This window comes from Lethenteron reissneri, unplaced genomic scaffold (genome assembly GCF_015708825.2).
Source record: "Lethenteron reissneri isolate LAM-NWPU_2019-01 unplaced genomic scaffold, ASM1570882v1 scaffold_1864, whole genome shotgun sequence".
Taxonomy (NCBI): Eukaryota; Metazoa; Chordata; class Hyperoartia; order Petromyzontiformes; family Petromyzontidae; genus Lethenteron; species Lethenteron reissneri.
Genome location: NW_026891624.1, coordinates 749,325 through 761,843, shown reverse-complemented (window position 1 = coordinate 761,843; position 12,519 = coordinate 749,325). Strand labels below are relative to the sequence as shown.

The 12,519-nt window shown below is 48.2% G+C and overlaps 1 protein-coding gene across 1 annotated transcript in view; it reads right to left on the bottom strand.

Moving 5' to 3' along the window:
- Window positions 1-12,519, bottom strand: part of LOC133339453 (protein mono-ADP-ribosyltransferase PARP14-like) — an 87,796-nt gene that overhangs the window by 53,447 nt on the left and 21,830 nt on the right. The window contains 2 exon segments of the mRNA XM_061547623.1: window positions 3,885-4,148; window positions 5,900-6,055. Of these exon segments, the coding sequence (XP_061403607.1) occupies window positions 3,885-4,148; window positions 5,900-6,055 (420 nt within the window).

Below are 12,519 nucleotides of genomic sequence, written 5' to 3'. Positions count from 1 at the left end.
AGTGGGGCACAGTTTTTTGCCATTGCTCACAAAACCCGCAGTCATCTCCTTCCTACGTACGTCGAACTTCCTTCATCGCACAGTACGTAGCCAACTGCGCCGATCGGAGTTGTAGGGAAGGACGACAATCTAACACACAAAAAGCAGTTCTAAAGAAATTATTTTTAAATGTTAGTATCGTGGTGCAGTTTATAGTAGTGTAGTCGTGTATTCACACGGACACTTTAAGATTTTTTCCTGTTTCACTTGATTACCTCGTATCCCGTGGGGATGCTCCTCACACAAACACAACACACCCTTGCTCCGAACTCCCTATCCTCTGCTAGCCTGTCATTCTATACTCCGATAGCCTGTCACTTTATGCTCTGCTAGCCTGTCACTCTATACTCCGCTAGCCTGTCACTCTATACTCTGCGAGCCTGTCCTGCTTCCCTCACACCTCCACTCTCGTCCTTGCCCCCAGCAGAGGATCAGCCAACACTGCTGAGGACGAGGTGCGGAGGGCGAGATCCCAGGCTTCTCCCCGACTCTTGTCCTCTTCATCCCTTGAGCTCCAACCAACAACCTCCCCGTGTTACTCCGCGCACACCCTTATATCCCCCTTCTCATTAAGGGTCCTCAGTTACCCCCCATTAAGCTGGCGCCTCAGCGGCGCCTCCTGCACCTGCTCTCTCTCTCTTATCATCTCCCGCATCTCCGACGTCTACCCTGTGTTCTCACGCTCGCACCTGCCTGTCCTCAAATGCACCCGCTTAATTACCGCTTCTCCCCCTAATTGCTGGCGCTTCTCTGGAGGCTACACCATGTCTTGACACTTGCACTTGCTCGCCCTCAAATGTACCCGCTGTTTGCAAACCTCGTGTGTGACGCCACTACAGTAGTATAATGTATGTAGTGTATAGTATGTATTGTAGTGAATAGTGTATGTATGTTGAACTTATTTCTCACTGTACATAGCCAACCATGCTAATCGGAGGTTCGGGGGAAGGACAACAAACAAAACACAAAAATCAGTTCTATAGAAATTATTTTGTCAATCTACATAATGATGTAAAAGTGCATGGCTCCAGCGGCTTCCTAATATCGGAAGGAAGAGCGTTCCGGGTGGCCACAGAAGCACATTTGAAAGTGCACGATGGCCATCCAAAAGCCGCTGCTGGCAGGATGACCGGAGTTTGTATGATGATGATTTATACTCCTTGACAAGATCAACAACGTATTGTGGTTCATTTGTGGCAAGCACTTTGTTTGTAATGAGCACGACTTTATAATTTATTAATTTGGAACCGTAAGCCAATGCAGCTCGACGAGCACCAGACGAACATGGTCGGATCTTGCAGTACCCATCAAGACACGCACCAGATAATGCTGTACACGCTGCAGCTTGCTAATGAGTTGCAATAATCGAGCCTTATCAATATACCAAGCTACACGCAACCGTGTTTCCTACATCACAACTCATTAGTAGCCGAATGTGTCGTAGAGCCCTGATATGAAAATTGCAGAACCTGACTACATTTTGCACTTGGTGATCAATATACATATTCTGGTCGAGTATGGTGCCGAGGCTCTTTAATCAGAATCAATATTTAAGCTGCAGGAGGAATTTGATGAGCTATGAAGCTCTTTTTGAACAAATGGCCAGTAGGGGCACGGGGTCAGAACATAGCAAATACAGCATTCACAAACACGATAGGAGTGTAAAGTATAGGAAAGGTAAACAAATAATGACAAATAAACTACCAATAAACTATATTTAGTCGACCAGGAAAAGTCCACTAAGCTATTCGTTTATTCTACAGAAGTGACTTGGAAAAAAATATTTGAGCACCATTTGTTTGCATGTGGGTGAGTATGTCGCCCAGACACCTCGCTTTCGTTACAGATGTCCAGTAGGGGCACGGGTCAGAACGTTACAACAACAAACACACAAATACTCACAAACACGATAGAAGTGGCAAAGCAGGAAAGGTCAGCAAATCAAACGACGTATTCTGGTTCGCGTATGCTGCTGAGTCTCTTTATAGGAGTACAAAACCGAATCATAGAGTCTGCGACTGCCCTCGTGACTGATTCGATCGTCAGGATGACTCGATCGTCGCTATCTTAGGACTCCAAAAGCAGTCAGGGAAGGCTGAATCTTTTTTTAGTTTTCAGCATTTTGATACTGGGAAATAAAAGGTCCCGTAGATATAGCTGCTCAACATGAGCTATAATTGTCTGCTATAAATGTATACATGATGATAAGCCACTTCGTTGAGCTATCATTTATAATCGCCAGGTCGCTTCTCAACAAAGAGCTTCGTAGCTCAGTGGGCCTTACCTAGTAAAAAAAATACTTTAGTTTAATTGTATTATTACTTTGATGCTTTCATTGCCTGTTTAATTATAAAAAAGCAATTGTTTATTTATTTATTTTTCTTGTAAAAGCATTCTCTAAATCAAAATAGCATTTGTACTGTTGGCATTTGGCATTGTTCTCTAACGCCGGTGGTGAGACAAGGCTATGAAGAACAAGGCTGCTGTCTCTGGTGTAGGCCCATCAGTTTCAAAGACAACGCATGTAACATTATTATCAGAGCTTGTGTTGTTTGCATGATGACCACAAGTAGTGTGTGTGGTATCATCTATTTGGTGTTTGACCATCTTAATATATCTGTTCTATTCTCAGAAAGGGTACAGCCTATTCTTGTATTATTATCACCAGCCTGGACAGTGTTTCTCCAATCCACTGTTCGACGTTTAAGAACCAAGGTCTTCCATTGTCTGCTTTCTTACACGTTGTAAAGGCGATGTTTAGCATAGCGGAGATTTAATTGCTCTAAAAAACGTAACGCTCTCCACTAGCAGATCTGTCCAATATTTTACTTTAAGTTTATATCTTGCCTGGTAGATATGAGGCCATGACCAATGAAACACTCACAGGATTTTGCCTTTATTATGTGAGAATGAAAGAGTGTGTATTTAATTATATATAACCCACTGCCAACCATGAAATTAGGTTTTTTTTTTCTTTTTTTAAGACTCAGCACTGCACCATAGACTCAACACTGCACCATAGACTCAACACTGCACCATAGACTCAACACTGCACTATAGACTCAGCACTGCCCATAGACTCAACACTGTCCATAGACTCAGCACTGCCTATAGACTCAGCACTGCACCATAGACTCAGCATTGTCAATAGACTCAGTACTGCACCATCGACTAAACACTACCAATAGACTCAATATTGTACGTAGACTCAATACTGCCCATAGTCTCAACACTGCCCATTGACCCAACATTGCCTCTGGACTTGAGGCAATCCCCCTCCTTCGTCTCTTACCGTTCCTCTCTCTAAGCCTCACCACCGCTTCTCCATCACCCTTTCCCTTCCTCTTCCCTCCCCTCACCCCTCCACTCCTTCCCTGATTGCCTTCCCATGATCCCCTCTAAGCACCCCTCTATCACCGCTGTCACTCATTCCTCAACCCTCGTAGCAACTCCACCGTTCCATTCTGCCATTGTTTTCTAAGCCACATCATTAAGTGCCTTCAGTGAGCTTCCGATCCAGACGGTACTGGATGCTGATGCCCTCACTTTATTCTGTCTGGTGAATGAGGTGGGGCGATCACACAACCCAGTCTGACACCCGTTCGGATCTGAAAGGCGTCTATTTCAGATTCCCCAACTCGCCACGGTGGTGGTCGTGTCGTCGTGCAGGAGCCTCAGGATGGTGACCAACTTCTCTGGACATCCAAGACAGTGGAGGACACGGCAAAAGGCTTTCCGTTTTTAGGGAGTCAAATGCCTTGGAGTCAAATGCACAGGAGGGAGCTTTAGAACGATAGACAAAAAAAACGCCCACCCTGCCGGCATTCGGCGTTCGTCCGACTTACTGATATCATTGAAGAAAGTGACGATTCGGCAGTGCTCGTCGTCCGTCTCGTGAAGTTGGAATCTTTGGGTGCCACTGCAGTTCTCGACGAACATCCTCAGTATGTCCACGTTCATGGGAGCCGTGAAGCCACTCAGCAGAACCCTCCATGGGTCCAGATACTCTGGCGATCTCTGCACCGCCGCCATGGGCCCATCCACAAAGCTGACGCACATGAGCTCGTGGCCCCTCAAGGCATGCTTCCTTTTCAGCACCCGCTCCGCCACTGGCAAATCACAGAGACATCGACCACACAGCGAACATCATCAACTTGTTGTACGTACATACGTGTGTACGTTGAACTTCTTTGGCACCGTACGTAGCCAACCGTGCTAATCGGCAGGCATGGGGGTCTTGACAACAAAAAACACACAAAGAACAGTTCTAAAGAAATTGGTTGTCAATTTGGTATAGCGGTGTAGTGTATGGTAGTGTATAGTAGTGTATAGTCTAGTGTACGGTAGTGTAGTGTTGTGTATTGTAGTCTCGTGCATAGTAATATATAGTGTAGTGTGTAATAATGTAGTGTATGGTAATGTAGTGTAAGGTATTGTAGTGTATAGTAATGTACAGTGTAGGGTGTAGTCGCGTAGTGTATAGCGTAGTGTGTACAGTGTGTAGTGTAGTGTATTGGGTAGTATGTATGTGTAATGTATGTATGGCTGACTATACAGCGACAGTGGCGATGTCTGATTATACAGCTGGTCGACTATATAGCGATGACGACGATGTTGAACTATATAGTGAGACAGCTACATAGCGACAACTGACTAAGAGACAGTAGCGACAACGATGATGACAGTGGCGACGGCGAGGACCCCGAACTCCCCGAGCGCCCAGAACCCCGTTACACTCTCCCTTATATGCCCCTAGCACGGCCATGCCCCACCCCTGGCCATGCCCCTCTTTGTGAAGTCTCTCTCAGATTCTGGGAGATTCCTGATAGACCCGCTCGTTGACCCTTGGCCAAGTTATTCCCCTCTTGTGGTCACTCTCATATAATTAGACTATGTGCTGTTTTGCCACCCGCGATTAGTCCTTATGGCCACCAGTCAGCGCACTGACACTAGATATGTATGTTTGTTTAACTTTTTGCAACCGTACATAGCTAACCAGGCTAATCTGAGGTGTGGGGGAAGGACAACAAACTAAACGTAAAAAAGCATTCCAGATGGCCACAGAAGTGCATCTGAAAGCGCAGCGATGCGGTGACCATCTTTGTTCAATGGCCAGCCAAAAGCCTCTTCTGCTGCGAGGATGATCGGAGTTTGCGTGATGGTAGTTTATGCTCCATGTATTGTTACATCAAAACCTTGCCCGTCGCGGGTTTTTCCATCGCAGATTTCATCGTACGTGCCAAATTTATTGAGGCAGACTACCTTCGTCTTGGAAAAATCAATTGTTTCAACGCTGTGGGCACACACGAAATGGATTTTTCCAAGACGAAGGTACTCTGCAAACCCACTGGCTAATCAACATAGATTCGTTCATTAAGCCATCCAGATATGTAAATGTCTTACAAATGTCTTTACATTAACAGGCTAAATATTTCACTAACAGCCACTGCTGCTCCTTTCCCTCGTAGTGGCGGCTCCCGGTCTAAATCTCTCAACACAGCCACCATTGCGGTGGTTTTCTTACATTGACATGCTAATCTTACATTAACAATTTGACATGCTAATCTCTCATCCACAGCTTCGTTGTCGTGGAGGTATATCAGCTCTCTGATCTTACATTTACATGCAAATTCCATCTCTAGATGCCCGCCGTCGAACAGCCACGTGAGTTGCACTGCTCGATGTGCAACAGTTGCTCAAGGCATTTATCCTGGAGTGCCGTAAACATCATAAGTATATATTTTGAGACCGCTCGCCATCGCACAAAAGCGGTAAATTGTTATCTTTGTAACAAGATTTTATTTTTTTTGTAAGCAAAAAGAAAATATGAAAGACATGGCATGAGTGTCCTGTAATTCACCTGTGGGGTCTTCGAAGATGATGATCCAACATGCGGCCTCCTCCTCCATACTTGCGATGTCTCCCCCACCAGACCGCTTTTCGCTTTCAAAATACATAGACACAAAATCCTTGTCCAGATGCGCTACTTTGTCCACTTTAATTCCGGACGGGGGCACTGAAACGAACAACCAAAAGATATCTCAATTATACATATACTGTAAAACCTCGTTATTTCGATATTTGATTCTTTGTAATTGGAGATAATTCAGCACAGCTGTGCTTTAAACAGTATTCGTAATTTTCCATTAGCTGAATTGCTGTACCGAATGGTCCAATTTCGGCATACACGTGGAGCAACGCCGTGCACCACGACCAAAACAACGACTCAGTGTGGTGGTGAAGTGCATGGTGAGCATTAGTGCAGACCTGTTGCTTTGGACTTTACCTTGTTTGTGCACTCTGGGCAAGCCAACCCTCTCAGAAGTGTTGTCTACACCTACATCAAGAGATAATAGAAAGGGATTGAAGCATAAATACCTTAGTCTGCGTGACAAATACAACATTTTGGATGGAATTGATGCAGAAAGTGTGTCAATGCGTGTGGTATGTGAAGAGTTTGGAAAAAATAGGATTTTGTTTCTTTTTAGGGGCAGGAGGCACTGGGGAATACCATTGTACATAATTCGGAATATTGGATAATTTGGCAAGGCCAGAGCCCCATATGTCTCAAATTAACAAAGGTTTACTGTATATATAAGTACAGTTTATAATGGATTATCCGGCAGCTTCAAATATTATCTAGCTGGTCCCCGGCCAATCCAGCGAAACAGGCAAACACCACTTCAAAGGCTGCAACGCAGTCTGGTGATCAGCACCGTTTTCGCGAACAAAGTAGCTACGCTTGATTTCAGTGTGAAATATTACATGCACTACATTATACACTACACATAGTTTAACACTAAGGAGGCTTTCGCGACCAATATTATTCATAATAGGGTATTTTTTTGTTAGATCGCATAAATGTATTAGTAAACTAAAATTAAGGTGACAAATCTTACTAATTGGTTGTGTTGGGTGGTGGCGGGCTTAACGACACATTTATATTTATGGGATTAACCCAAATCACCTGTATTATGGACAAAACACTCAACTTAAACAATGAAAAGTACTGCACATAATATACATCACCCCATGATGCAGAGTCTTCGAGATTGAAGCAGTAAGTACGGTACAGTAAATAGGTCACTTCTTACGGTAGGGTGTTTGTGTCTATTTGTATGTTTATTCATGCCAATTTCATAGGGTAAACACATGTCAAAGACTAAAAAAAAATGATGACGAAAAATGTAATGTCATATGAGAAGCCGCTGTATATTAATCAGTAATCTACTGTATAATCGATTATCTACAGGAGACTCTCGAAGGTCCGCTGTAATGAAGGGGAGGACGTTCGCGGATAATTTAAAAAATATAAATTTTCCGCGGATCTCTCTATGCCAAAAACTAACGATTGATGATCCTCGCACTCAGTGATAATAATACTTTCCTGCTCCCGCCCAGCAGAAGACTTGGCCCACTGAACGGATGATAGCAACGTCACAGCCATTCAACATCAATCAAACTCTGCTCACTAAGTGGATGATAATAGAGCTACAGCCAATCAACATCAATCAAACTCAGCCTACTGAGTTGATTATAGCAGCGTCACAGGCAATCAAAATCAATCAAACTCTGTCCACTAATTGTATAATAGCAGAGCTATTATCCAATTCGGTGCGGCGCGGCCAACGGCCGCCATTTTGTACGAGGGAGCGATGTACCGATCCAGACGGTTGCATTCCCCAGATAGACTTACTGTGACTAACACCACGGTCCAGGCCTTTGTGAAGGAATCAGTTGAGATTCCGACAGGTGCGCAAATGTTAGTTCCCCTGCGCAACCGAAAATGGCTGCAGTTTACAAATTCCGAGGTGGGGGTCCTCTTAACCCCATCCAACACGGCAACTCGGGGCCTCACGCTGGTGGGTGCTCAGTCGATCGTTAGGACAGACAAGGAGCCAGTTCCTGCAGGTGTTAAATGTTGGATTGATTACAGCGGTTGTCCAGGCTGGTACGGTCTTAGCTCATGCGGCAGCTGCGTGTTGCGAGGATGTCGACACAGCTGCAGCAGAGGTCGTGGGCATGGTGGAAGAGAGAGGCGAGTCAAACGAGACATGGGCTGATAATTGTGCACCGAGAATCCGGACCTGTCACGAGATCAACGGGACAAGTTGCGTGCTTTGCTGCGGGAGTTAATTTATAATTTCACCCAAAGGAAATTTTATATTGGCCGCACCTCATTGCTGCAACACCGCAATGAAATGATATGGGTGGCGCAACTCCCATTAGGCAAAACTCGTACAGGCTGAGCCTGAGGGAGAAAGAACATGTTCAACAGGCGTTTGAGGAAATGTTGGCCGCTGACATTATTTGCCCCTCTACCAGCAGTATAGGCCATATCTTTATGGCAGGGACTTTGTAGTGCACACGGACCATGCGGCTCTCCAGTACTCCTTTCGAATTGACCAGCCGTCCGGGCAGCTTTCACGCTGGCTGAAAATGCTGCAAGAGTACTCGTTTACGGTAATCTACCGAAAGCGTCTAAGGCACTGCAACGCAGATGCACAGTCCCGCCTGCCACTGAGCGGGTGTAAACCACCTGCGGCTGGATCGCCACAAGTTGTAGTGGCATCGAGCGATGGATTGCTAACTGAGGTGGTCACGCCTGGGGACAGTACATTGGGCCTCATGCATGCCGAGTGGGGACGGCTGCAGGTGGAGGACATGTCACTAATGAACTTGCGGCATCATGCTGAGGTGAACCACGATGATTCTGCCCCAGTGGGAGTCTCCCACATAGTCCTTCGTGAGGGACTTTCAATGAGGTGGGATGAGGAGCTACAGCGCCATTGTATAGTGGTTCCCACCGCTTTGCGCAGAAGGGTGACGAGGATGGTCCACGAAAATAAATTACTGCACCTCGGAGTCCAGAAAACGTTGTTGACGCTGCAGAAAGATTTTTATTGGCCAGGTATGTCAGACAATGTGTACCATCTGGTCAAGGGCTGTATTGATTGTGCACGCCGGAAACCACTGTTGAGAATGGCTCAGCCTCCATTGCAGCCCATCACGGTGTCCCGAATTAATGAGATGGTTGCACTTGATATTCCGGCTACCCAAAGGGGAAACAAATTCCTCCTGGTTAGTGTGGAATATTTTTCTCACGTGGCCAATTACTTGGCCACTACCAGACCAATCTGCAGCAGCCATTGCTGATGCATTTTTGCATGGCTATGTGATGGACAAGGGAGCACCTGCGCAGCTTTTCACGGATCAGGAGCATAATTTCTCGTCAAAACTGCTGCGGGAGGTATGCGATGCTTCGGGCACCAAAAAATTAGAACGTCACCAGGCCATCCTCAAATGGACGGTATGGTAGAACGCCTGCACAGGACCCTAACATAGATGCTCTGTCAGGCGGTTAATAAGGCGCAGAAGGACTGGGATTTGCACATCCCAGGGAACCTAGCGGCATACAGGATGGCCCCACACACCTCAACGAGATTTTTTCCATTCTATCTTATGTATGGGTGAGATAACTAACCCCCATGGAAAAAAAAGGCCGCCATGCCTGTGCCCATGCAGGTTAAGCTTGCACGATTGTCTGAGGCGCGCGAAGCAGCCAGGGAAATTTACGCCAAAAAGCAGGGTGCTAACGAAAAGAGCACGGAGCAGCGGGAGTACGTGCTCTCATGGAAGGCTGGGGAAAAGGCTTGGTTGCACTGCCCTCAGGTGCCACCAGGTACATCCCCGAAATGACATTGGCCATGGCGAGGCCCGTTGAGGTGGTGGAAGTTCGACAACCGCAGTGTGTGTGGATACAGGCAGAGTATCACCGTTGGTTCATTCACCCATCACGCCTGAAGCCCTATGTTCATTCCCAGTTAGACAGTTCATCTCCAAATCCTGTACAGCCGGTGTCTGATGTGTCCGATGAGCCGGGACAGTCGGCCCCGGGAACTGTGCCTCAGAAAAAGTGTGTTGTGCCGCCCACAGGATCTGAGCCACTGACGTCTGGGAATCCTCCTGAAGCCACCTCACATGAAGAATCAAAAGCTGGAGCCCGGTCGAACTCTTCTGTTGATTCCAGGGAGGGTCCGGGCCCTTTAGGCCGCTTGTGCAAGAAGTACAAGACCCCGCCCAAGATGGGGGGCCAGCGTCCAGAACTTGGTCCAAGTGCGTTACATTCCGATGAGCGTGTCCCAAATTGTGTGTTCTAATGCCATGGTCGGTTGAAAGGGGAATATGTGTTGGGGGATCGTAAAATGTTGTTGGGTGTCGCCCGATGGTTTTGCCTGCGGCATGTGCTGTGTTGCAGTCAGCTAGAATGCTGTTGCCATTGTCTATTCGCGTGTGCGTCGGGATTGTGTTCATTAATCAACGGGTCATTTTATGTATTCCCTCACCCTCATTGAAGTGTTTCATTTACCACGTTGTTGTTAATTCTGCGGAGTTGCTCTGCCCTATACGTCCTTGTTATCTTTACGTTGTCAGTTGCTGCGGATTGTTGTTCTGCCCTATTCATGTTGCTGTCGATTCTGCGGAGTATTACTCTGCCCTAATCACCTGGTTTATTGCTAAGTATTAGCTGAGATGGCTATGTTTTTAATAAGCGGGGGGGGGGGGGTAATGTAGTGTAATAGCACCAGCTGGTGACCAGAAGTGGCAACTGCGGTGTATAAACAGCACACACGCAAGTGAGCGACAGTTTCCAGGGGTGTGTCGGCAGAGTGGAAGAAGGGTCATAGAGGGGGTCCATCTAGAAGTTCCTAGAACCTGCTAATAAGAGTTCGAGAAGCCGGGCCACTCTGGTAGAATAAAAGAAGCTGAGATCGGTGGCTCAGGGCTGTTGTTGGGAGTCGGATCATCTCGTTGTTGCTGTCGTCTTCGTCGCCGTCGTCGCTGCCATCTTTGCAATCGCTCGACGTCGCCACTGCTAGATAGTCAGCCAGCTGTCTAGTCAGTTAGCGCTGTCGATGGTAGGCAGCTAGTGTTGTGCTCAGGCTAGCGAGTGTTGAGTGTACAGTCCAGATTGTGTGTGTTAATAAAGAAGGTGCATCTACACTACACAGGTATTACAAATGTAGGGGTGTTAAAGAGAGGGCCCGTTATGCATGGCAGCCTATGGAAAACAAACACAGTGGGCGGGGCTACGTAAGTGCACGAGCAAGTGCCCTCTACAACGTCCGAGCCAGACACCCTGGGGGGGGCTGGTTCGAACGTTATGATCCCCCGGGGCCCCACCCCTCAGGGAGGGGTTGGGTATAAAAGGGGATGTTTCAAAGGGCTCGGCAGTTATGTTTAAGCTAAGGGAAGAAGATTGAAGACGTCTTAGATAGAGCCCTGGACTCCCCTGGTTCGATGTCCTTTTCAGGGCCGGACAGGATTGAGCCAGCGGCGTGGTCCCGAAAGCCAGAGCCGGTGCTCTTGTAAGAGCTGGTCTGGAACTCCGGGTACCGGGCCCGACTTACCAGTGTCGGGCCAGTTAGCCTCCCCTAGCCCATTAGTGGAGGATTCGGGGCTAGGACAGAGTTAGCTAGGGGTGTATCCCGAGTTATACGGGTGAGGGGGCCGATACCCCCTCGAGTGTGTATATGCCCACTGTCATATTGTGAATAAACATACGTGTGCCTCAACCTCGGCGTCAAGCGTCCTCACCGGTACTTCAACTGGTGTCAGAAGTAATTCGAACATGGACACGCGGAAAACAGCGCGGGCCAAAGTACCGCAGGAGGAAGACACTGCCGAGATCGTCGAGCCCGAGACGGCTCCACAAGACAAGGTGCAGCCGGGGCCTGACGCCTCCTTACCGGGGCATCGAAATGAAGAGGGGCCGCAGCCAGACGCGTTACGGCTGGCTCACGGGAGGCTGGCGGAGCTGCTGTATGCCGCTGCCGCCACGCTGGAGACCATCACGCGACTAGGGGCCGGTGATCCAACACGGGGCGAGGCGAGCCAACGACCAGGGCGCCTTCCCGCCATTTCGGAGCAGTCCGAATTTGAAATTCCCGCCATCGACGCTACAGCTGTTCGGGGCGTGGCCAGCCTAGACATCCGCTCCGACATCGCCGTCGCTGAAGCTGCAACGTCATCACAAGCGCGACAGGCGATCCCATCGGCCGTTCGCACCGACGCACAGCCGAGTGGTGGTGACATCAGCCTGCGGGAGTCCACAACGACCGCTGCGCTTCATCAGAGACTGCCCCCGCTGAAGGAGTTCATCGGCGCGGAGGGGGACTGGGCCGGTTTTCGCCGACGTTTCCTCGCCCATCAGGAGATGGCAAAATGGTCCGATGAGGAGGCTCTCTGCGCGCTGCCGGCGCTCCTCGACGGCGACGCGCTCGCCGCCCTCACATCGGCGCCGAGAGAGAAGCGGTCTACGTTACCAATGGCACTACAGCTGCTGGGCGGGGTCTATGGACCATCGGCTGAATGCCGACAGCAATTTTACGACCGCAAGCCGGGTGAGAAGGAGTCGCCCCTAGCATATGTGACGAGCCTCCTGGCGATGGCTAAGTCGGCCTTCCCTCGTATGGACGA